The sequence below is a fragment of the Ranitomeya imitator genome, chromosome 2, assembly GCF_032444005.1.
Source record: "Ranitomeya imitator isolate aRanImi1 chromosome 2, aRanImi1.pri, whole genome shotgun sequence".
In the NCBI taxonomy this organism is placed as follows: domain Eukaryota; kingdom Metazoa; phylum Chordata; class Amphibia; order Anura; family Dendrobatidae; genus Ranitomeya; species Ranitomeya imitator.
The window spans coordinates 507936808-507963001 of record NC_091283.1 but is presented as its reverse complement, the minus strand read 5'-3'; the positions used below and the strand labels follow the sequence as shown (position 1 = coordinate 507963001).

At 43.0% G+C, this 26194-nt stretch overlaps 1 protein-coding gene across 5 annotated transcripts in view; it reads left to right on the top strand.

Annotated features, from left to right (window-relative positions):
• Window positions 1-21008, top strand: part of STARD3 (StAR related lipid transfer domain containing 3) — a 46075-nt gene extending 25067 nt beyond the window's left edge. For 3 of the 5 annotated variants that reach the window (XM_069751657.1, XM_069751658.1, XM_069751659.1), the window contains 13 exons: window positions 2143-2406; window positions 8490-8567; window positions 11032-11109; window positions 12362-12415; window positions 13487-13604; window positions 13762-13860; window positions 13995-14149; window positions 15006-15068; window positions 15150-15245; window positions 15428-15507; window positions 15579-15683; window positions 17719-17812; window positions 19127-21008. In XM_069751657.1, coding sequence (XP_069607758.1) covers window positions 2194-2406; window positions 8490-8567; window positions 11032-11109; window positions 12362-12415; window positions 13487-13604; window positions 13762-13860; window positions 13995-14149; window positions 15006-15068; window positions 15150-15245; window positions 15428-15507; window positions 15579-15683; window positions 17719-17812; window positions 19127-19234 — 1341 coding nt within the window. In that variant the 5' untranslated portion in view covers window positions 2143-2193 and the 3' untranslated portion in view covers window positions 19235-21008. Of the gene's footprint in view, window positions 1-885; window positions 1038-1105; window positions 1532-2142; window positions 2407-8489; window positions 8568-11031; window positions 11110-12361; window positions 12416-13486; window positions 13605-13761; window positions 13861-13994; window positions 14150-15005; window positions 15069-15149; window positions 15246-15427; window positions 15508-15578; window positions 15684-17718; window positions 17813-19126 lie in introns of those variants that run through there. The other 2 variants (XM_069751662.1, XM_069751660.1) reach the window with 2 other exon arrangements.
• Window positions 21009-26194: the final 5186 nt, after the last annotated feature.

Here is a 26194-nt window from a genome sequence, read left to right as displayed (position 1 = left end):
GCCCCCTTCTGGCCCAGGAGGCCTTGGTTCTCTCTCCTCAGGACAATGTCGGTGACCGATCCCTGGGTGTTGCCAGTGGTTCCGGAACTCCTTTCTCAAGGTCCATTTCGTCATCCAAATTTGGAGACTCTTCACTTAACGGCTTGGAACTTGAGAGGGAGCTTCTGAGGGAGAGGGGGTTCTCTAATGCTTTGATAGCCACCTTATTGAAAAGCAGAAAGGAGGTCACTACAAAGATCTATATAAAAATTTGGAAAAAATTCCTTATGTTTTATCAGCAACCATTAGGAGATAAGGCTCCGATTTCAGCTATTTTAGAATTCCTTCAGAAAGGCTGGGAATTGGGTTTAGCAGTCAACACTCTAACAGTTCATATTTCAGCCTTAGGAGCTCTGTATAACAGTGATATAGCTGGTAATAGATGGGTTGCTAGGTTTATTAAGGCATGTCCGCGTTCTAACCCAATCCATATTGTAAGAATACCCCCTTGGCGTTGACTGAACCTCCTTTCGAGCCATTAAACTCTATTTCGATAAAAAATTTAACCTTAAAAACAGCTCTACTTTTAGCATTAACATCTGCCAGGAGGGTCAGTGATATACATGCGTTATCAGTAGATCCTCCCTATTTAATAATTCTCCAGGATAAGATTGTCTTAAAACCTGATCCTGCATACTTGCCAAAAGTAGCAACTAAATTTCATGGAAGTCAGGAGATTTATTTACCATCTTTCTATGAAAATCCAGGTTCAGAAGAGGAGAAAAAATATCATACCCTAGATGTAAAGAGGGCGATATTAGAATACTTGGATAGGACACAAAGCTGGAGACAGAGTAGGGCTCTGTTTGTTTCTTTCCAGAGTCGAAAAAAGGGTTCTGGTGTCACGAAGAACTCTATCGCTAGATGGATTAGAGAAGCGATATGTCTTGCTTACTCTGCCAGGGGAGTAACACCACCAGAAGGCATCAAAGCGCACTCTACTTGGGCTATGGCATCATCCTGGGCGGAGAAGGCAGATGTCCCCATTGAAATGATATGTAAGGCGGCAACTTGGTCATCACCTTCCACCTTTTATAAGCACTATCGCCTTGATCTATCTGCTAATTCCAGCTTACAGTTTGGCTGTTCAGTACTTAGTGCTGTGGTCCCTCCCAGTTAAATAGTCTTTGAAAGTCTCTCGTTGTGGGTGCTGTCGTGGCGATAGGAAAACCGGTTTTTACGTACCGGTAATAGGATTTTACAGAGTCCACGACAGCACCCATACATTCCCCCCCGTATTTAATTACTTATTCTTGCACTCTGTTGGAAGGTGTGCCTTAGAGATCACTCTATAGAGGTGGTGGTATTTAGTAGTGTTTAAGATAATATTGTCATGTACTGATTCATTGGCGGTATCCCTTGTACTCTGGAACATAAACTGGAGGGCGAGGGGGACCGCCCCTTTTTAACCTGTAGGTTCCTGTCCGGAAGGTGGGCGGATCCCCTCTCTCGTTGTGGGTGCTGTCGTGGACTCTGTAAAATCCTATTACCGGTACGTAAAAACCGGTTTTAAGTGTATAAAAATGAAAAGTTAAAAAATTGGTAAATCTTTAAATTTTCAACAAATTTCCGATATTTCCACAAATAGATGCAAGTCATATTGAACACATTCTTACCACTATCATGAAGTACAAAATGTCCCGGGAAAACAGTCTCAGAATCGGTGGGATCCGTTGAAGCGTTCCAGAGTTATAACCTCATAAAGTGACAGTGGTCAGAATCGCAAAAATTGGGCTGGTCATTAAGGTGAAGACGGGCTCGGGGAATGAAGGGGTTAAAGCACCACTCGAGTGGTAAAATATGCTCCAAAAACATTAAAAACGGACATGTTTTACGCTGCGTTTTTGTTGCAGAAAAATCTGCTGCAAATACTCAACATGTGAACACAGCCTGATAGGGATCTGTAGTGCAGTAAGTTCTGGTCATTACCTCCATTTTATGGTGGCTAAACTGCTGCTGTGGTCCAGCCATCTGAATAGGGACCTGAGATGACTGTCAGCAAGATTGTTGACTGTTTCCATTGAAGATGAGCAGTATTTCCGGAAGATGGCAGCTATTTATTTTTTAATCCCTCTGATTTAATCTTTTCTGTGCCCCTGACAGATGGACCGGTGACCACCACTTCTGCTACTGAAGGTCTCTCTCATTGCCGAGATGAGTAAATTCTCAGAAGATTTCCGATCTGACTTGGAGAGGAGTCTACCAGCGATCGCCTCCATCAACTCTTCCTTCAGTCAGAGTTTATCACCGCAGTTCTACCTTCCCCCGGAGCAGCGCCGGGCGATCTCGGATGTGCGCCGGACGTTCTGCCTTTTTGTCACGTTTGATCTGCTCTTCATATCTCTCTTGTGGATCATTGAGCTGAATGTGAGTACTAAATACCTCAGATAGCGCACTCGGGCTTTTGTAGTTCGCTACTGATGTGACCGCTTGATTTGTCATTGAAATTGATTTTAATATAACTCGTAATCTGTTGTTTTGTTTTTTTACATGGGACTGCAGGAAAACTTTCTACGTTATTTTAAAGGAGTTTTCCACTGCTTTATTACTTTAAATGGGCTCACGGTGGGGCTTACATAAAATTAAATAAGAGTGCTCGCTTATCACACCCGGGACACTCCTCTGTACTTCTGTCGGTGTCCCTGACGTCCTCCTGGTATACTCTTCCAGGGAGAACATTGAGTGACTCAATCACAATCTGATAGGGCCTTAAAGACACCATCACCTAACTCATTCAGTATAATCGCTGCAGCTAATCAGTGGCTGCTGGTAGGGAGCAGCGGTTTCTGACACCCCTCCTGAAGAGCAAGGAAAGAGGTCAGCAGGGGACACTGTTAGCAGTTTGGAGGAGCTGTGAGGGTCTTCTGGGCAAGTAGAGAGAAGAGTCTGGGAGTACAAACTTACGACAACCTTTGACACACTCAGTGCAGGAATGAATGTGTCACATGGATTTATGTCTTTCTATATCAGCTACAGAATTTGCTCCTCAAACCTTACGGGGGCATCACAACAGAGACCCAGACCCCATTCAGAGGGCAATAAAACTTTCACACTCCTTATCTATGAACAGTTACAATATTTATGGACATAACTGTTTATCCCTTTCCCATGATGATAGTTCTGCTTCATGTCACTTGTCTTATCTAATGCATTATTTCTGTGCCCTGTTGTGTATAAATAAGTGACTCTCCAGAATTTCTTTTAGTCTTTGCCTGATGAAGAGACCTGTGTAGTCTCGAAAGCTTGCAATTTGTTACCATCTTTTCAGTTAGCCGTTAAAAGGTATCAACCACTGAGGACTCTCAAATCTTAATACTTTTTTATGTTTCTAATGAACGCCAACATTCATCTTGTCTAAGGGTTCATGTTATTTTAATAGAGAGATAATGGGCTGCCAGAACCTACTGGTTTCACTTATCTATTAGGGAACAGAAAAGAGTCAAGAGGTTAATATGAAGTCAGTTTAACCATTGTGTGCCCTGACTGCACATGCCAGAGGAGGTATAGCTGCTGTATCCTCTCACACACACACACAGGTCATTCTGCTGCCATCATCCAGTTTATGTAATGTGTAGAACCAGCTAATGGGATTAGGGCTTGCTCGCAGTGCTGTATACATCGGACAAGTGTTATCCAATTTTTTTCTTTTTAAATTATAAGTGGATAGCACTCGGACCAATCTTACTCAATGAGGCAGTGCTGATGACCAATTTTTTTCACTTTACAGGATCTGTTGGTGAGAAAAATTGCAGCATGCTGCAATTTCACTTTGAAATGAGATCATGCCCACCCATCCGAATCTATGGGTGCTTGGAAAACATCGTCCTGCACTCGGATGATATCTGAGTGCAGTCAAATTTCTACCCACTGACACAATGGAAAAGATAGACGCATTTTGTTCTCCATCTTCTCACGGTTTACTGTGATTATCTTATCTGACAGATTGAAATCACACTATACTGACGGATCAGAGATTGATCAGAGTGTCATTGGCATAATCGACCTGATTCTCTTGTGACCCTGCCCTTAGAAAAAAAAAAACAAGGTTGCTTTCTTCTGGAAACAGCACCAGACTGGTTATAAAGTTGTATCTGGTACTGCAGCACACCTCTGTTGATGTATATGATGCAGAGCTGCAATACCAGACACAACCTGGGAAGAAAGAAGGCAGACATATTTTTCCAGTCCTCTCCATTATCTCCCAATTATACGAACAGTGTTCTAGCATCAATAAATAACCTTGTCGAGTAATTCTGCCCTTAGGAGCTTGCAGTCCACAAAGGCCGTCCAGGTTATTGTTTTACATGTGACTTTGACAAATGAGCTTCTCGTTTCTGCTTCTAGCTTTCCTTTGATAAGGTCATTTATCAGTATGAAATGTGGAAATTGGGATTTTACGTGCAGCAGGCATAGTGCCCATCCATCTATCACTCGCTAATAGGGCAGGTAACACAGTTAGTATTGACTCTGCCTCCTGCTGGGATTTATGGTAACCGCAGATTCACATTTCCGCTAAGAAAATATCTTTGTTCTATCTTCTCCTTGACTTACAAAGCGATTGTATTTAGAACATAAATTGGCACAGAATACCCCATGATTATCTCACACATACAGAAAACCCCTTTCATCAAAACCCAAGTATTTCTTGAAACTCGTTACGAAGTAATCGGTAGGACACCTGTTACACAAAGTATTGACAGGGCATGAGAACCAAAATATAGACGACAATAGATATCATATCCAAAAGCCAAGTGGGTAGGAGTGGTCCGGAGGCTTGTGTACCTATGTACCAGGCAGGCAGTATACATGAGCGCTTACGTCGCCTGCCCTGCCTCGCCTCACCCTGGAGGGTCACATAAAGGAACTCAGCCCTCCTTTTCATGCAGTAGTAAAAGATGATTTATTTGTGAGCAATCCAAAAATAAAGTTACATGTGACTTTTCGGTCCACAATCCAGACTTTCATAACACAGGACACATCACAAAGTCAGTAGTTCTGAAGGCAGTGACATCTGTCACCCTGAGTCAGGTCTAGGAAGACTTCTGGTGGTCCCAAACTTTTTCCTTTAAGGATTATGGAGGCCACTGTGCTCTTAGGAACCTTGAGTACTGCAGAAATTCTTCTGTAACCTTGGCCAGATCTGTGCCTTGCCACAATTCTGTCTCTGAGCTCCTTGGCCAGTTCCTTTGACCTCATTATTCTCATTTGGTCTGACATGCACTGTGAGCTGTGAGGTCTTATATAGACACTAGATGGTGGCCCGATTCTAACGCATCGGGTATTCTAGAATATGCATGTCCACGTAGTATATTGCCCGACCCACGCAGTATATTGCAATGTGGGCATCATATCCCTGTTAAAAAAAAAAAAAAAGAATTAAAATAAAAAATAGTTATATACTCACCTTCCGGAGCCCCCGGATCCAAGCGAAGCGGTTACCGACGCTGAGTCCTCGCGTGCTCCGGTCTGAAGAGTGCATTGCGGGCTCACGAGATGATGACGTAGCGGTCTCGTGAGACCGTTACGTCATCATCTCGCGAGATCGCAGCATGGACCGGTTACCGGAGCATCGCGAGCGGGAAAGGCCTGTTGTGGATCCGAGAGGCCGACGGACGGTGAGTATATAACGATTTTTAATTTTTTAAAATTATTTTTAACATTAGATCTTTGTACTATTGATGCCGCATAGGCAGCATCAATAGTAAAACGTTGGTCACACAGGATTAATAGCAGCGTTAACCGAGTGCGTTACACCGCGGCATAGCATGGTCGGTTAACGCTGCCATTAACCCTGTGTGAGCGGTGACCGGAGGAGAGTATGGAGGGGGCACTGACTGAGGGGAGGAAAGAGCGGCCATGTTTACGCCGGACTGTGCCCGTCGCTGATTGGTCATGGCTGTTTTGCCGCAACCAATCAGCGACTTGGATTTCCATGATAGACAGAGGCCGCGACCAATGAATATCCGTGACAGACAGAAAGACGGAAGTGACCCTTAGACAATTATATAGTAGAGGTGTGTGCCTTTCCAAATCAAGTTCTATGGACTCCAATGATGGAGTAGAACCATCTCAAGGAGGATCACGAGGAAATGGGCAGCATGTGACTTAAATATGAGTGTCTGAGCAAAGGGTCTAAATACTTATGACCATGTGATAGTTCAGTTTTTCTTTTTTATTACGTTTGCAAAAATGTCTACATTTGGTTTTTTTTCAGCCAAGATGGGGTGCAGAGTGTACATTAATGAGAGAAAAAAATGAACTTTTTAGAATTTACCAAATGGCTGCAATGAAACAGCGAAAAATGTAAAGGGGTCTGAATACTTTCCGTACCCACTGTATAACGGGGCCATTATGGCCATACCTTTTACTTTTAACGGGTTAAATTGTGATGACAGGTTCTCTTTAACAGATCTTTGATAAAAGATGACTGTTTAACCCCTTAGTGACCGTCAATACGCCTTTTAACTGACCTGAGATATAAGAGACTTATATCCCCATACAGGTGACAATCCAGTAGCTGTCAGCTGTCCACTATAGCTGACAACTTGCTGCATCAGCCATGATCAGTGTTTGCACCATCCAGATCTATTTAACCCCTTAGATGCTGCTGTCAATAGTGACTACATCATTATAAACGGTTAACAGACTGTGGGGGCTTCCTCTTTATCCCAATTGGTGGTCTCAGATCATGATTGCATGGTCCTGATGTTTGTCATGGAAATTCATGACCAAATAGTGGCCTTAGAGTCTGACGGCTGTAGTAACCTGTTCAGAAGTTAGTGACATTTAGGTGATAAAAATGCACATTTTCATTTTTCTCATGCCACTTTGCATTAATTCCTGAAATTCACCCGAAGGGTTAACAAGCAACCTGACTGCAGTTTTCAATATGTCAGGGGGTGCTGTTTTTAAAATGGTATCACTTCTGGGGATTTCCCTATATATATGACCCCCAAATTCACTTCAAACATGGATAGGTCCCTAAAAATATACATTTTGTAAATTTCCTTGAAAAAAATTTAAATTGTTGCTACAATTTTAATCCTCCTAAAATGCTAACAAAATAAAATAACATTTTGCAAATGATGCTGTTGTAAAGCCGACATGTGGGAAATGTTATTTATTAATGTTTTGCTGTGGTATGACTATCGGGATTAAAGGGATAATCATTCAAAGTTTGAAAATTGCTAATTTTGTAACTTTTTTTCACATTTCTGATATTTTTTATAAATAAACATAAAGCATATCAACCTAAATTTACCATTATCATAAAGTATAATGTGTCACGAAAAAACAATCTCAAAATCACTGGTATTTGTTGAAGCGTTGTAGAGTTATTACCACATAAAATGACACTGGTCAGATTTCAAAAATTTGGCTCCGTCACTAAGGGGTTAAAGGCCTGAATTGCCTTGGATGTCACATGATAGAAAAGGATCTTGTATGCAGTTCCTCTTTCTATCAGCTAAATAGAGGGTTTTTGCAAAGTATGAGGCGATAGAACATGTTTTTATTCCAGAATTAGTGATCCCCACTAGTGATGATTTTCGGCGTGTTTGAATATGATGTTTGAGTCCCCGTGGCTGCATGTCTTGTGACTGTTCGACAACTGTAACACATGCAGGGATTGGCTAACAAACAGACAATCCCTGCATGTGTTGCAGCTATTGAGCAGCCACGAGGACTCAGGGTATGTGCACATGTCAGGATTTCTGGCAGAAATTTTCCTGACAAATACCGGACATTTCTGCCAGAAAGCCGCATGCGTTTTTTTTTCGCGATTTTGATGCGTTTTTTGCGTGTTTTTTGATGCGGTTTTTTTTTTCCCCGTTTTTTCCAAATGCATAGAATAGCGGGAAAAAAGCCACAAAATTAATGAACATGCTGCTTTTTTTTTTTTTACCGCGATGCGTTTTTTTCGTGAAAAAAACGCATCATGTGCATAAAAATTGCAGAATGCATTCTAAATGATAGGATGCATAATGTATGTGTTTTTAATGAGTTTTTATAGCATTTTTATCGCGAAAAAAAAGAATGCCGAAAATACTCTATTAGCACATGAGCGTGCTCGGATAACACCTTGTCCGAGCATGCTCGCTCATCACTAGTCCCTACCTCTTACTAATGATCTCCATTGTTGGGGAAAATTCACAAGAAATAGATCTGAGACGTCCCATCTTCTGCTAGGAATACCAGCAGTGATCTGTGGAGAAATTCGATAACTGGTGTTTTATTTTCCCTTCATTTCTCCCACAGGAGAAATAAAGAATTACACAGTTCTCATTGAAATCAATAGTCTGATTGGCTTCTGCAGATAAGTCTGGTCCTCCAGGCTAGAAGTGTTGTCACTTTTCTCCTCTCTGGCTAATATATGAGGTCCCAACTAATCATTAACACAGATTTTCCTAATTCCATACAACTGACTTGTGTGTTTTCTTTTTGTCTTTTAGACTAATAATGGGATTGAGAAGAACTTGGAAAAAGAGATTTTGGATTACCAGTTTAGTACATCGTTTTTTGACATTTTTGTAAGTGATTGTTCTCTCCTCTGTACTGGACACCATGTTCTTACCTTAGGAGATCCACGTAGATCTAGCTGTGTGTGGTATGCACATGACTGTCCCTATAAATCTATACTGATACCCATAGGTGTGAGACACACAGTATCCAGTTGTTTCCAGATTTTCCCTTTTAAATGATTAATTCTACTATATAAAAGCCCCCATTCACAATAGACTATCAGCCAAACCTGCCGATATCAACTGGTTCGGCACTCTGTGTATGTTGGTCCCGGAGGACCGATTGATTCCTCCCGCGGGACCGATTGATTCCTCCCGGAGGACCGATTTTGATTCCTCCCGGAGGACCGATTTTGATTCCTCCCGGAGGACCGATTTTGATTCCTCCCGGAGGACCGATTTTGATTCCTCCCGCAGGACCGATTTTGATTCCTCCCGGAGGACCGATTTTGATTCCTCCCGGAGGACCGATTTTGATTCCTCCCGGAGGACCGATTTTGATTCCTCCCGGAGGACCGATTTTGATTCCTCCCGGAGGACCGATTTTGATTCCTCCCGGAGGACCGATTTTGATTCCTCCCGGAGGACCGATTTTGATTCCTCCCGGAGGACCGATTTTGATTCCTCCCGGAGGACCGATTTTGATTCCTCCCGGAGGACCGATTTTGATTCCTCCCGGAGGACCGATTTTGATTCCTCCCGGAGGACCGATTTTGATTCCTCCCGGAGGACCAATAGGGCATGTCCAATATCAGATTGCCAATCGCTTTGTTTTCCAGGAGATCAGCCATTGCCAGTCCTGTCTAGCGATGGCGCTCTCATAGAGTACACTGGAGGGCTCGGGCTGAGAGAGCGCTCCTGTGTATGGGAGAGCCAGAACCATCATTCTACTGATAGCCATCTCATGTGTGTGGCGGGCTCGGTCCTGCCAAACCTTCTTGCCCTTTCTCTGATCTTAGTTCTTTATTTTAGTTCCAGTTGCACTCTGAGCTGAAGACCCAAATAATCAACAGCAGTATAGATACTAGTAGATACTAGAGACCCTGCAAGAAATCCATTGAAAACTTTTTTTTTTTTTCTGTTGGACAGGATTTATCCATTCCGCTCGGAGCTGGCAGCAAGTGGTGTCTTTGTGCCGCTAGCTGATAAGTGTCAGCAGTAATAATGTTCTGTCTTCTTCCGTGGTGTTAATTAAATTATTGTGAAAATACGTTTAAGTGGAGAACTTCCCTAAAGGGGCTCTCCAGGCAGAGCTTAAGGAAGTGGTAGATAAAACATGCATTATTTTTACGTTTTATGCAATAGCTGGGTCTTGTATTATACCCTTAGAATCCGGTTTAAAGGGTTTGTCCGAATTCCGTAAAAATTGGTTATGCTAATGCTTTATATTACCAAAGTAAGCGCTACTTACCTGTGTAGTCCCCTGCCACTCCATCGCCGCCTCCTGATCGATGTTTATAGGGCTGCAGCACTGTTGAGACCACTAATTGGTGGCTTCAGTGACGTAATGTAGACATAATGATCTCCGAGCCGTTTTCTGGTGAGATTATTCATCTGTTTAATAGGAGACAGTGGGACAGATTGCAGAATAGGTTTTATCAAGAGCGAGGTTGGGCAATCCCTTTTCCCAAGGAGAAACATGAGACGCTGACTGTTGCGGGGGTCCGAACCAACCTTTCAAATTAATTCTACTCATTATTACTGTTTGTATCATGTTTTAGCACTTAATATTGAGCTGAATTAAGTTGGTGACTAGCTTCTAGTTATGATACATAGTACCAAAGGGTACCACAACCATATAATTTGCTGCTTTTCATAAACTTTATACAAAGCAGTGATTCATATTGTTCCTGTTATTCAGCCCTTTTTACCATGATCAACAGCTCATGACACAGTATGATGTCCTCACACAGCCTGCCTTACACAGTATTATATCTCCACGCAGTCCCCCATGCACAATGACGTCCCCCACGCGGGCCCCTCGGGGCACAGCACCATGTTTCCCACAATATACTGTCAATTAGGGGGAAGTAAACCACAGCTACTCATGTAACCCTGTTCCCCCCCCCCACCCTACTCTGGTTTGCACTGTGTACTGAGATGCAGCTCACGCAATGTAGTGAGGTCATCACTCCTGGATTCTCAATGCACGGGCTTAATGATGAAAGAGGGAGCTGACAGTTCCGTGTTCTGTCATTGTGTTCACCGATATGTTCATCCCGAGGATGGAGATACCAGTGAAAGTGAGACACCACGTGGGGCAGGATTCAAATCCATGAAGCCCTTTGGCTGTCCTGGTCTTTGGGCCACACTTTGCCCAGGTCTGATATATAAGGATCTGCGGCTTGCTCTTGTTTATTTGCTGCAATGCCAACGCAGTATTCATATTGAGTACATTTATTGTCCTCTGTACATGTTATCTTTGTCCTCTATATTGTGGCCCTAACATTGTCCATATGTTTCATATTCTCAGCTCCTGGCAGTCTTCCGGTTCTCTGTTCTGCTGCTAGGCTATGCCATCCTCCGACTTCGACATTGGTGGGCTATTGCTGTAAGTCACTAACTCAGCTGACATCTGAAGTGACAGGGTTGACAGTTGTGTCATTTAAAGAGTAACTAAACTTCCTTCATGTTTTGTTCTTACTGAGCAGGCACTAAAATTGCCTGCAGATTAGTGGGGGTCCGGATCCTGAGATAAGTGGAGTGCAGCTCGTCACACATGCTCAGTTGTTCTCCCCACAGTCCGGTCTCTATAGTGATCGAGATCATCACATAGATATAATAAGCAGGGGCGAAAGCATTCAATATCACAGTATCCTGCTTGGAGTTAAGCTATGTTCACAGTGTTTTTACAGCTCCTTTTTTTTTTTCTGCAGCACAGAAGCTGCGTTTTACAGTAATGGCTTTTTTTCTTACTGAATTTGAGGATTGCATCGTTTTTTAAATCTGCAGCATCTCAGCGGTTTTGCTGTGTTTTTTCACCCAAATAAAGCACTGAGTGCAAAAAAAATCCACACAGGAAAAACGTTTTACAGCGGTTTGTGTGGCATTCTTGGTGAATAAAGCGATCTTATGTACTTATAGTATTGCAAATCACACATGCAATCTGATCCCAGAAAACGCCGCGTGTCAACATAGCCTTTGAGTTCTGAGAGCTACCAGGAAGGCAGCCATTCATTTGAATGCAAAGCATGTAATACCACATCATTTCTTTGATGGGCACATTATCTCTCTCTCACTCTCTATATCTATATATATCTATCTATATATCTATATATCTATATATATATATATATATATATATATATATATATATATATATATATATATATATATATATATATATATATATATATATATATATATATATATATATATATATATCCAACTATGACATTACAGATCCTTGATGTATCACTATACAACCAACAATCTCTCCACAGCAATATATTATGGATCCAGACCAGTTAGCATTAGTGATGAGCAAATAGCATTGTTGCTCGGGTGGTCTCCGAGTATTTGTTAGTGCTCGGAGATTTAGTTTTCGTCGCCTCAGATGCATGATTTACAGCTGCTGGACAGCCTGAATACATGTGGGAATTCCCTAACAGGCAGCCACAAATCGTGCAGCTGAGGAAAGCTAAATGTCCGAGCACTAACAAATACTCGGAGATCACCCGAGCAACAATGCTATATGCTCATCACTAGTTAGCAGGCATTGTACTCTTGTGCCCCCGGCTCACTGTAGTACGCAAGATACAGATTTGTAGGTGAGAATCTAACAATCTTGCTTCTTTTACCAGATCACAACCCTGGTGACCAGCGCCTTTCTGATTGTTAAAGTCATTATGTCACAGGTGTGTAGTCCACATTTCCAGACCTTACATGAGAACTAAAGTCTAATGTTAAACTGGTTGTCTCGTCTTCTTAAATGGGTAAAATTGCAAAGTCCTTGTAAAAACAAACAACTTTTCAATTTACCTCGTATTAAAGATCTCTCCATTCTCAACAACGAGGTCATTTTTAATTCTATAATTTACTGCTCGTTGCCTAGGCTACCGGCCACCTCTGCATTCTGATTTTCCAGAGAAGCATAATAATGCCTGCAAAAATCCACCTTTTGCTATAGAGCTTATAAGGTCTACTCTGAAGCTGGTGCCAGAATACAACAGTTAGTTTTCTTATATTGCATTACTGTATGTCTTAGAAGTTAAATTACCAGACTACGTACAGATATTAATTCAACCCGGAATTCCTAGAGATTTCAGCTCTGAGTTGTTAATGCACCTCTGGACTCTGACCCAGATGGTAATTCATTATCACTAGATAAGTGTTGGAAAATATTTACAAGTAAGGCCTCTTTCACACTTCAGTTATTTGGCGTCAGTCACTACCGACATAGTGACGGATCCGTCACAATTGTTGTAAAAACGGTTCTAACGGATCCGTTTTTTTGACGGATCCGTTACTTGGGGGTTGTCTGGGAAAAGTATCTTCTTTTTGGAGCATGCGCAATTGAAAAAACGGATCCGCCGAAAAAACGGTTGCGGCGGATCCGTCACCCATAGGCGCCCATTCTATGGAACGGCGGACGCGACTGATCCGTCGCGATCCGCCATTTCGGCGTTGACAAAAAACGTTTCAATGTCCGTCTATTTTCAGAAAACGTCCGCCAAATTTCGACGGATCCGTCGCATGGCGGATGGAACGGACGACCATCCGTCACAATCCGTCACTAATGCAAGTCTATGGGAAAATAACGGATCCGTCAAAAAAAATTGACGGATCCGTTATTTGAGGAAAATGGCGGTTTTAGACTGACGCCAAATAACTGAAGTGTGAAAGAGGCCTAACTCAACATTGTGTACCAATTTGTTAATTCTATATATATGAACTTCAAAACTTTTGTTTTTATTTCACATTCTCAGCTTTTATCCAAAGGGGCTTTTGGGTATCTTTTGCCTATTATTTCTTTTGTATTGGCTTGGCTGGAAACATGGTTCCTGGACTTCAAGGTTTTGTCTCAAGAAGCAGAGGAAGAGCGATGTGAGTGACCGCCACTATAAAGGGCTTAATAAGGGACCACATACATAGCCAAAAATGAAATGTGAACCGACCAATAATGGGATTACCACAAATAGTTCTGCTTATAATGGTGTTCCATTTCCCCTCTCATGGTTATCGTCTGTATTGCCTTATTCAGGGTACCTGGCTGCACAAGCTGCCGCTCTTCGGCCTTCACTTTTGTTCCCAGGCGCTCCCTCAGAAGGGCAGTTTTACTCCCCACCAGAGTCCTTCGCAGGTCAGGGTTTCCCTATTGTTCTGCACCTTGCATGTTGTGACATATGTCTTTATTTCCTGCCATTGGCATCCTTAATCTATTGTCCCTGAGGCTTGATCAGTGACCGAATACATTCGCCTCCTCTATCGCCATAGGGTCAGATAATGAGTTTGATGACGACGATGAAGCTGTGGGCCGGAAGGCTGTTACCCTTCAAGAACGAGAGTATGTAAGGAAGGGAAAAGAGGCTATGGAGATCGTAGAGCAGATATTGGCGCAGGAAGTCAGCTGGAATTTTGAAAAGAGCAATGTGAGTATCCCACGGCCTCCTCTTAAAACCACATTCTTGATTGTGGCCTTGCAGTTTGACTTTAAAGGGTCATTCCCACTCGGCAATCCCATAGTCAATAAATAAAGCCAAGGCTGTGTGCGCACACCTCTTCTTCATTCAGGATTGCTGCATAGCCCTGTTCATTGGTTTCTAAAGACCCAGTCTTGGGGTCCTAGTAGTTTGACCCCAGCGATCAGCAAGCTTTCCTCTCTACCATTTATAGGGAGTGTAGAGTCCAATGATTATCACAGGGAATCGGACAGCTGTGATCACCAGCAATCTGCTGCAAAGTGCTATAACCTAGCAGCAAGTGTTCAGTCCTCTGTGGGGGAAATATGGCTTTACATGTAATGCCGGATCCTACAGAGCTAGAGACGCTTTGGCTAAAGAGCTGCTTACATGGACCGGCACGATACAACCGCCGATCAGTACATTTTACCAATCTGCGGTTATTTTAATGCAGGCAGATCGAAGTAAATAATACGCCCTCAGCGATCTATACTGGATCGCTCAGCGTGCATAGGTTACCATACTTATCAGTCAGTCCTCTTTGCACAGGACGATGCGCCACTGAGAGCGATGATCTTTTACAATGCACAAGATCATTTCACCCAATGAATGATTTTCTTGTTCATCTGGTGATCTGCAGCCTGTTTATTCTGCAGGAAACAAGCGTTCTTAATACCCATTCATGATCATCTTGCAATGTAAATTCCTCTTAAGCCGAGGTTTCATACAATGGATCCTTGCTGCAAAGCAGAATTGTTTTATGCTGTGTCTGATAATTGGATTTGTAGATCAGCCCAACCGCTTAACACATCTCTTTGCATTTTAGGATGTTGGAGACGTTGTGTACACATTAGACGTGCCTTTCCATGGAAGATCGTTCATCCTAAAGGTAAGATTCAATGATCCATTCCAACTTTATTACATCTTTATGATGTATGTTAGCATGATCGTGCTCTGGTTTGGTTCTCAGGCTCTGATTCAGTGCCCCGCAGAGGTCGTGTACCAGGAGGTCATCCTACAACCTGAAAAGATGGTCTTATGGAACCGAACAGTGGCTGTTTGTCAGGTCAGTTATTGCCTTTGTAGTGTTGGAGGCTTTCATGAGGTCTTTAGGAGAAATATGATTAAATGGTCACATCTTTCCCCACAGACTATTTTTTGGACTCTTGCTATATCCCATATGAACAAATGGCATAATCTTTCCAATTCGATTCTAGACATGTATTGTCCATGTGTTCTGTTTGTCAGATCTTACAGCGTGTGGATGATAACACCCTTGTATCGTATGACGTCTCTGCGGGAGCCGCCGGTGGAGTAGTGTCACCCAGGTTAGTATCCATTTGTTTCTGTTTCCTAATTATATGATATATCCTCTTACAAATATCCTATTGCATTGTAGAGATTTTGTGAATATCCGAAGAATCGAGAGAAGAAAAGATCGCTACTTGTCAGCTGGCATTGCAGGGACGCACCATACTAGACCTCCATTGACAAAATATGTCCGGTGAGCCGTCTTGCACGTTCATTATAAAGTGCACATGTAAAGAGCAAAATGTATTTATGATGTTAGTGCCAAAACCACAACGCCCAGCATACTGGAGAGCCCATAGATCAAGACAACTGTTCTAAACCAGTGCTATCTGATCCATAGCTTTGTAAATTTCAGATACTTTCATATTTGCCCACTAGAGGCTGCTGCACATCCTGAAAGAATAGGAGAGGGGAGCAAAAGGCTTGTCTGGGGGAATAATGGTCAGATTTTGGAATATAAAGCAAGTAATTTCTCTATAATGTATGAAGTGGTTATACATTATTCCTGCCCCCCACCTAGTAAGTTACAGTGCCTACAAGTAGTATTCAACCCCCTGCAGATTTAGCAGGTTTACACATTTGGAATTAACTTGGCATTGTGACATTTGGACTGTAGATCAGCCTGGAAGTGTGAAATGCACTGCAGCAAAAAGAATGTTATTTCTTTGTTTATTTATTTTTTTTAAATTGTGAAAAGTCTTTTCAGAGGGTCATTTATTATTCAACCCCTCAACCCACCAGAATTCTGTTTGGTTCCCCTAAAGTATTAAGAAGTAGTTCAGGCACAAAGAACAATGAGCTTCACATGTTTGGATTAATTATCTCTTTTTCCAGCCTTTTCTGACTATTTAAGACCCTCCCCAAACTTGTGAACAGCACTCATACATGGTCAACATAAGAAAGACAAAGGAGCATTCCAAGGCCATCAGAGACAAGATCGTGGAGGGTCACAAGGCTGGCAAGGGGTACAAAACCCTTTCCAAGGAGTTGGGCCTACCTGTCTCCACTGTTGGGAGCATCATCCGGAAGTGGAAGGCTTATGGAACTACTGTTAGCCTTCCACGGCCTGGACAGCCTTTGAAAGTTTCCTCCCGTGCCGAGGCCAGGCTTGTCCGAAGAGTCAAGGCTAACCCAAGGACAACAAAGAAGGAGCTCCGGGAAGATCTCATGACAGTGGGGACATTGGTTTCAGTCATTACCATAAGTAACGTACTCCACCGCAATGGTCTTCGTTCCAGACGAGCCCGTAAGGTACCTTTTACTTTCAAAGCGTCATGTCAAGGCTCGTCTACAGTTTGCTCATGATCACTTGGAGGACTCTGAGACTGACTGGTTCAAGGTTCTCTGGTCTGATGAGACCAAGATCGAGATCTTTGGTGCCAACCACACACGTGACGTTTGGAGACTGGATGGCACTGCATACGACCCCAAGAATACCATCCCTACAGTCAAGCATGGTGGTGGCAGCATCATGCTGTGGGGCTGTTTCTCAGCCAAGGGGCCTGGCCATCTGGTCCGCATCCATGGGAAGATAGATAGCACGGCCTACCTGGAGATTTTGGCCAAGAACCTCCGCTCCTCCATCAAGGATCTTAAGATGGGTCGTCATTTCATCTTCCAACAAGACAACGACCCAAAGCACACAGCCAAGAAAACCAAGGCCTGGTTCAAGAGGCAAAAAATCAAGGTGTTGCAGTGGCCTAGTCAGTCTCCTGACCTTAACCCAATTGAAAACTTGTGGAAGGAGCTCAAGATTAAAGTCCACATGAGACACCCAAAGAACCTAGATAACTTGGAGAAGATCTGCATGGAGGAGTGGGCCAAGATAACTCCAGAGACCTGTGCCGGCCTGATCAGGTCTTATAAAAGACGATTATTAGCTGTAATTGCAAACAAAGGTTATTCCACAAAATATTAAACCTAGGGGTTGAATAATAAATGACCCACACTTTTATGTTTAAAATTTATAAAAATTTAACTGAGCAACAAAACTTTTTGGTTTGTAAGATTTATGCATCTGTTAATAAATCCTGCTCTTGTTTGAAGTTTGAGGGCTCTAACTTATTTGCATCTTATTAAACCTGCTAAATCTGCAGGGGGTTGAATACTACTTGTAGGCACTGTATGTCCTATCACAACAATATGCTATAACTTACCGATTGATGTGGGTCTGACTCCTAGAACTCCAATTCGTACACATTTATCTTATAAGTATCAATTTCTTTCAGAGGAGAAAATGGACCAGGAGGTTTTGTGGTACTTAAAAGCTCTCGAAACCCCTCTGTCTGCACTTTTGTATGGATCCTTAACACTGATTTGAAGGTAAACCTGTCCGGCTCCATTGATCTGAAATTCTGTTGGAGATACTATGTATGTAGTGAGTTGCAGAGATGCAAGACTAAAGAAAATGTCTTTCCGAGGGGATGTTCACATGTGTTTGTTTTCTTCAGGGATTCCACACCAAGATCCCTGTTAGAATTGAGAGATCTACATCCTATATATGTGAAATGAGGTTTCCGCAGCCTAGTTTATTTACATTGAAAAATATTTATGTGGATTCATTATGTGGGTCGAAAAATTTTCCGCCATGGAAATAAGTGATATGTCACTTATTTCAGTCATAAAGGAGGATGATTAGTCCCACATTCAGGGCAGAAATGCAAGGGAACAACCTCCTATTTCTGTCTCACAAAAGCTGAACTTACATTGTAACTTCCGTATAGCTGGAGAACCTTCTTTTCGTACAATTACAAGCCATCATTACAGTATAGAAAATCCACATGTCATTGTGTTTGAAACATGGGACTATCCTCCTCTGGGAAGTGTATGGATGATGTGTCATTAAAGAGTAATCCCAGGTTCGATAAGCTCAGCTAGTCCCGACACCACCAGTATTGTGAGAATTGCTGCTTAGGGGTAAATGGAAATCTTAATGGGTATCTGTCAGTAGGATCCGCCCTCCTAAGCATTGTAGGTCGTAGCAAGCTGAAATTCACATTTTTTCATATGTAAATGAGCTGTTCAAGGCTATTGGGAGGGCACTGATTTACATGAGAATTTGCCCCTAGATGTTATTTTAAGTGAAAGGAGAAGTTACCAGTGTGACACATGTAATGAACACCGAGCAGGAGAACTGAACTTTGTCTCCTGTTTGCTGCAGCTCTCACAGCTCTGCTGTATTGTAACACTAGCCATCTGAGATGTCAGGTGTAATCACACAGAGTTCTGCAGTGAATTCAGGAGAGAAGAGAGCGGCCATCACACTGGTAACTCCCCCCTCTTGTAAAATAAGCTCTGGAGGCAGATTATCGGAGAGATTTATGTCCGGCCCGTAGATATTAACAGCTCATTTAATATTAAAATAATTGTGGATTTCTCTGGCGTAAAATCTGATTCCAGATATCGAGGTATCATTAGTCAGCTTCCTATGCCGATATAGATGGCTAAGGTGAGTTCATTCCTACTGACATATTTCCTTTAATGGTGACATTTAAAGTGTTCCTTTCTGTTCATTTTATTGTTAAATTTAGTAGATTCACCAATAGGCCATATCCAGGGTAGTTCTGTCACTTTCCTGACATTGTATACATTATGTGTGTGCATATATGACACCATAATTTGCTTTTCTCTCAAAAGGGTCGCCTACCCCGCTACCTCATCAACCAGAGCCTGGCCGCCACCATGTTTGAATTCTGCAGCTTCCTTCGGAAGAGAGTCAGCGACGTTTACAGTGGATCATCATAGTTATGCTATAGGCTCCCTGACGCTGTTGTATGCACACTATCCCTTCCTTCCTTGCTCTTTTTTTTTATTTTTTTTTGCCTTTTTGGATCGTTCGTGGGGGAAGAACCGTCCCACACAAGACTCTATCCCCTAGGTCTATTGACAAGTCTTGCCAATGCATTTCATGATGAATATCAACATAGATGATGACTTGCGTAGCTGGTCATGACATCATTGATGAAGGTACTGAACGGAGTGGAAGCGTCTGAGCCACTTAGCAAGTTTCCCTTTTTTTAATGCAACTGAATGACTGACAGGGCTTCCTGTTTGGGAGGAGTGACATTTACCCCGTGCTGGGCATGTAGGGTTATCTTCACCCAAATCTCGTGACTTTCATGGATTCCAGAGGTCCAGTTTACAAATGACTGATGTTTAATTTCCCTTGTTCTGTAGCTGTAAAGAGTTATGGGGGGGGATGGGTGGCTGCCCCTGAGAAGGAACTAGGGGGATGCACTGAATCGCACAGAAAGCGGTGTGTGCACTAAATTATTGTTATTATTTGGATGCCTTCTGTACCAGTGGTCAACATTGCGGTAACTTTAACACATCTTCATGTTTTTCTCTCACAATGTAATAATTTTTCACTTGGTTTTATTTCATAATCTTGTTTTATATGAACACCGACCAGTGCCTATCAGCCCTTGCTTATGTTGTATGGTTGAACCTCATGCAGCTTCTATCCTGACTGGGAGGGAGTGGTAGGTCACTGCTGGACAAACGCAGGCCGCCGACAGCTGGCCATAGACATGAGGTCTTTTTCAGAGACCACCCCACCCTCCTCATTGGCTTTTATTGGATTAGACAAGTTGTATTTCAAGTAATGGCGACAACTTATCTCTGCTCCCCCAGTATATACCCATGGCATTCCGTCATGGTCAACAAGTCATGTTTGATGGCGTTGGAGAAGAGGTCTGGCGGCTGGGCAATGTTTGCATGTTTGACCAGCCTAAAGGAATATTCCAATCAACTGGAACACGGTCTTATGTTAAAGGCTTGAGCAAAGGAGGACACAGATTCTCATTTTTGGGTTCTTTGACTCCCTGTATCATTCATTGCCCTCTCCAGTCCTCTGTGAAATACAAGTGTTAATTTTGTTCAGAGTATTCCTTTTGAAAGGCCAGGACTGTTCTCTTGACATGTTATATTATGGGGAATAGCATTTATGTATTAGAACTGTCAATTCTGAAACGTTTTTCCTTGGAACGCTATAATGTGCCGTTCCTGTTACTTCTCCTGGAAATGTAGCACTCGGTTGACATTACCATTCCCTTTACCGCTTGTGTGTGTTGCTTACAGCCAGACACGCTCTACTCAGTGCTGATACTTTGACGCCTCATTTTGACCCAGAGGTCATTAATTGCCTCTTATCAATTTACTCCTACATTTCCAGGAAGAACAACAGGAACAACACAGTGTAGTGCTTTAAGAAATGGTGCTTTTACCTTGTTCTTTCATGGGGCTTCCAGGTATTTGCCATGTTAGGAGAGCTGATAAGCCTGTGTTATATTAACATTTTGTGTCCTGGCGAGTATGCCAAAAGGGTTTTATGCAAATGGTTGGTCCTCCAGTGGTGTTTATTCCTTAATTACAGATTCCTGTAAACTGATCAATGTTTTCTTCATTGAGAACGATTTAAACAAAATGCATATTTGAATTTTTTTTTCTAACGACAACTAATTTTTTTTATTTTTTTCTGACTAAATTTAACAAAAATCGATAAACATGTTAAAATAAATTTGTGTTTATTTTATTTCGTAGGGAGGGAGGAGAGGTATGAGCATGAAGTGACTTAGTATGGATTGCGACCCCTTCCGTGCACGTGCAATCTCATTGTACAGATGATGAAATTGAAATCCACCTTGAAGGGGTTGTCTCCTTTCAGATATAAATGCTCGGCACCCCGGCTGCAGTTATAAATTAAGAACCTGAGCTGTACTTGCCTTCTCCAGGTGCATCGGTGAGCCTCCGCTGCTGCTCCCAGTGTCTGGCATTTACTGATGCGTCAGCGGCCTGTCAACAGCCCATCAGCCGATTGGCTCCGCAGTTCTGAAGCTGGCGTTCCATTTACTGTGGCTGAGCACTGTGATTGGCTGTCAGCATGACATCAGCACTGTAGAGACTCGCTGCTGGACCTTAAGAGGGTGAATAGAGATCGTTTTTGGTTTGTTTTTTTTTTAACAAAACTGCATCCAGTGCCGAACATTAGCTAAAAATGAACAACCCCTATAAATGTCCCCAAACAAGTTTCCGTACAAAAAACTATACTGAATACACTTTTGCGAAACTAGGAATTAACCGAGGCGAATTTTGCACTTTACACAATACAGTACTCTGTAACTGTGAACCTTTTATGTATTACAAGGTTTCAGTAATCGGAATGACTTATTTCAGCATTTTTACTGTATCAAATTGATCACAATTAGAGATGAGCGGATCTTTTGAAATTCAAATTCGCTAAATTGTCCCCAAAAAATTAAATTTGAGTGAATCTCAATAAGGCCGGGATCACACATATGCATGATACGGCCAAGTCTCACAAGTGAAATCCCTCCTCTGGTGCCGGCACTGGGAGCGGAGCGTGCAGCTCCATGTGTTGCTGTGCGGCTGCACGCTCCGCTCTGGAGTGCCCGCACCAGAGGAGGGATTTCACCTGCGAGGCTCTGCCGTATCTCGCGTATGTGTGATCCCGGCCCTATGAAAAGCTCAGAAAATATACGTGGAGAGAGCGAGGACTCTGCTAACCAGAAGAGTTTACGTTCTACAGGAGAGAGTGTGCAGACCCTGCTTGCAAGAAAAACTTACATTCTACAGGAGAGAGCGCATGAGGACCTTGCTCGCCAGAAGAGTTTACATTCTAAAGGAAAGAGAGCATGAGGACCCTGCTCGCCAGAAGAGCTTACATTCTAAAGGAAAGAGAGCATGAGGACCCTGCTCGCCAGAAGAGCTTACATTCTAAAGGAAAGAGAGCATGAGGATCCTGCTCGCCAGAAGAGCTTACATTCTAAAGGAAAGAGAGCATGAGGACCCTGCTTGCCAGAAGAGCTTAGGAGCTGCAGATCAATACTTCCATCCGCCGCTGCTGCTCTCACTGTAATTAGTGGCTGTAGGTGTCAGATAATGGGATCAGTAGTCCCATCAGCTGACACCAGTGATCGGAGATGAAGTTTACACCTCTGATCACAGCTGAGCGCTCCTGCTGTCTTCTGACAGAGTGGAAGCCACGGCTCTCTGACCGGCGGGGGACAATTTCCCCGCCGATCTGAAGCGGTGTTTGACACGCTGTCATGCATATGACAGCGTGTCAAACACTGTATTGTCGGACCCCCCATTCAAGTGAAAGGGGATCAGGTCCGCTCTGCTGGATGACAGGCTGCATGGGCGCATCATGCAACCTGCTATCTAGGTGTGAAGTCCTATCTGACTCTCCTTGACTTTTCTGCAGCAAATACGCTGCAAGAAAAGTCAACCTAGCTTATTTGCATCGTTTTTTCACCATCCATTCAAGTCAATGGGTGAAAAACGCAGAAAGAAGTGACATGCCCTATGTAAAAAAAAAACACTGCAAAGCACAAAATACTGATCACACAAAAAACCTAATGTGTGTGCATGAGATTTCTGAAATCTCATAGGCTTTGCTGGTACTGTAAAAAGCAGCTGAAAATTGGCATAAAAAAGCAGCAAAAAGCCCTGTGTGAACTTACCCTTACCGTAAACTACTCTGAGTTGTTGGCAGTTGCCATATAGCCTTAAGGTACCTTCACACTCAGCGACACCGACAACGATGTCGATGGCTGCAGCGTCGCTGTTTGGTCGCTGGAGAGCTGTCACACAGACAGCTCTCCAGCGACCAACGATGCCGGTAACCAGGGTAAACATCGGGTTACTAAGCGCAGGGCCGCGCTTAGTAACCCGATGTTTACCCTGGTTACGATCGTAAAAGTAAAAAAAAAAAACACTACATACTTACCTTCCGCTGTCTGTTCCCGGCACTGTGCTTTCCTGCACTGACTGTGAGCACAGCGGCCGGAAAGCAGAGCGGTGACGTCACCGCTGTGCTCTGCTTTCCGGCTGGCCGGCGCTCACAGTCAGTGCAGGAAAACACAGCGCCGGGGACAGACAGCGGAAGGTAAGTATGTAGTGTTTGTTTTTTTTACTTTTACGATGGTAACCAGGGTAAACATCGGGTTACTAAGCGCGGCCCTGCGCTTAGTAACCCGATGTTTATCCTGGTTACCAGTGAAGACATCCCTGAATCGGCGTCACACACGCCGATTCAGCGATGTCTGCAGGGACGAAATAAAGCTGGACTTTCTGCAGCGACCGACGATCTCCCAGCAACGTCACGGATCGCTAGCGATATCGTTCAGTGTGACGGTACCTTTAGCATGCTATAGTGTAAGCCCAGTGAGAGGCGGCATACTGTAGGTTTAGGTCACATATCAGTCCTCTGAGCCCGTGGCCAAGTAATCACCCACAAACCATATGGCATTGCCTTTCTGGTAGCTGAGCCCCTTTTCATCATATATCAGAATGTGGTAATGTCTGCTGGGAACTAGTGATGTCATGAAGATACTTGAGACTGGTGGCATTCTCTGGAGTCCATATCCAGCTGACATCATGGTGTCTAGGCTTCTGCTACTCTGTAAATAAATGTTGACCCAGGGTCTTGTCATACGATCTTGTCGCGGATCTGGCTGACTGTGATGTGTTTACATGGCTTGTGAACCAATGGTTACATTATTATACTACAGTAAGGGTATATTCCCATGTACTGATTAGTGTGTAGCACGAAGATGGAAACAAGCAATGTATAGATCTATTTGTTTATGCTTGGAATTCAGGCTGCAAAAAAATGAGTGTGCCCTTACCGACCACCTTACGAGTCCAAACAAGGGCAGGGCAGGGTAGGAAGGTGGACATTTCCTCCTTGTGTGCCCGTCACATGTACAAGTCTGTATAATGAGTGACCACTATATGCCGTAAGTTGTTGCCGCTCATAACAAAAATTGTCTTGAGGTATGGAGGATGTGCTGGGATTGTTGGAAGGGAGCTTTAAAAAAGGGCTCTAAATCCTAATGGTGGAGGTTTTGGACACTTTCATTTAATATCCATTGAATATAGTGCAATTAAACAGTTTTTAGGAGAATAGAAAAAGATGGTATGCACAGGACCTTATTCTAATACTTTAATCTAGCATTCGCTGTTTAGACACAATGCAAGCTGAATGCTGTACAATTATGAGGACCACATTTTCTAGTATTTATGTAGCAAGCTTGGTTCTGTTAAGGTATTTTTTTATATATGCAGTAAGTTTGGTTCTGTGATTGTATCTACGTATAGAGCAAGCTTCTTTTGTCACCAAATCTACAGTATGTTGCAAACATCGTTTTGTCATGGTATATCTGCAAGAGGCATGGTTCTGTTACTGTATCTATGTAATGAGATTTGTAATGTTACTGTATGTCGTGAGTTTGGTTCTCTTACATGATAGAGCTGGTAATAACAGTTCAATGATGCGTTTGGGGTTGCACAGGGACATGCAATTCCAACATAACAATAGCCTCAGCTACATCTTTAGGGCTGGCCAGATTTAACCATGCTTACATCTGCTGTCGTTCATAAGGGAGACTCACGGCTATTCTTGGGTCAATTTACTGACCTTTAGACTAAAGCTGTCCATACACATTGGATAGCCGTCGGCTGAACTATCACTTGGCCGATGGCCATCGCTCCCATCTCTGGCAAACATAGGAATGCTAGGTTTGCCTAAGCGCTCCTGGGTTGTTTTGAGACCTGCTGCAATCTCTGGATCATAAGGATGTGGTTGTCTTTCTAAAATATTGAAGCGTAAACAAGAATGCATGTGTTTTAACAGATGAGACCTAACACAACCCAAAGGCCATAGATTGTGTACCCCTTTTATCAAGCAATCTAATTTCTGCTTGTCCAAGATGACCAACTAATGGGGCATGCCTGTGTTTTATATATTGGCAGATATACCCAGTAAGACCTCTTCACAAGGGGGACCTTACACACTGCTCAAAAAAAATAAAGGGAACACTAAAATATCACATCCTAAATATCACTGACTGAGACATTCCAGTTGAAAATCTGTATTCATTACATAGTGGAATGCATTGAGAACAATAAAACATAAAAATGATCAATGTAAATCAAAATTAATATCCCATGGAGGTCTGTATTTGGAATGATTCTCAAAATAAAACTGGAAAATTAAATTACAGGCTGATCCAACTTCAATGGAAATGCCTCAAGGCAAGGAAATGATGCTCAGTAGTGTGTGTGGCGCCTCCACATGCCTGTATGACCTCCCTACAATGCCTGGGCATGCTCTTGATGAGGCGGCGGGTGTTCTCTTGAGGGATCTCCTCTCAGACCTGGATTAAATAATCAGTCACTTCCTGGACAGTCTGTGGTGCAATGTGGCATTGGTGAATGAAATGAGACATGATGTCCAGATGTGCTTGATTGGTTTCAGGTTTGGGGAACGGGGAGACCAGTCCATAGCTTCAATGCCTTCATCATGCAGGAACTGCTGATACTTCAGCTATATGAGGCCTAGCATTGTGAAGCATCAGAAGGAACCCAGGGCCCAGTGTACCTGCATATGGTCTCACAATGGGTCTAAGGATCTCATCCTGGTACCTAATGGCAGTCAGGGTACCTCTGGCTAGCACATGGAGGGCTGTTCGACTCTACAAAAAATGCCTTTCCACACCATTACTGACCCACTGCCAAACCGGTCATGCTGGAGGATGTTGAAGGCAGAATGTTCTCCATGGCGTCTCCAGACTCTGTTACGTCTGTCACATGTCGAAGCTGCAAATCTTGGCATTCTCTGGCAAATGCCAACCGCCCTTCATGGTATTGGGATGTCGGCACAACACCCATTTGTGGATG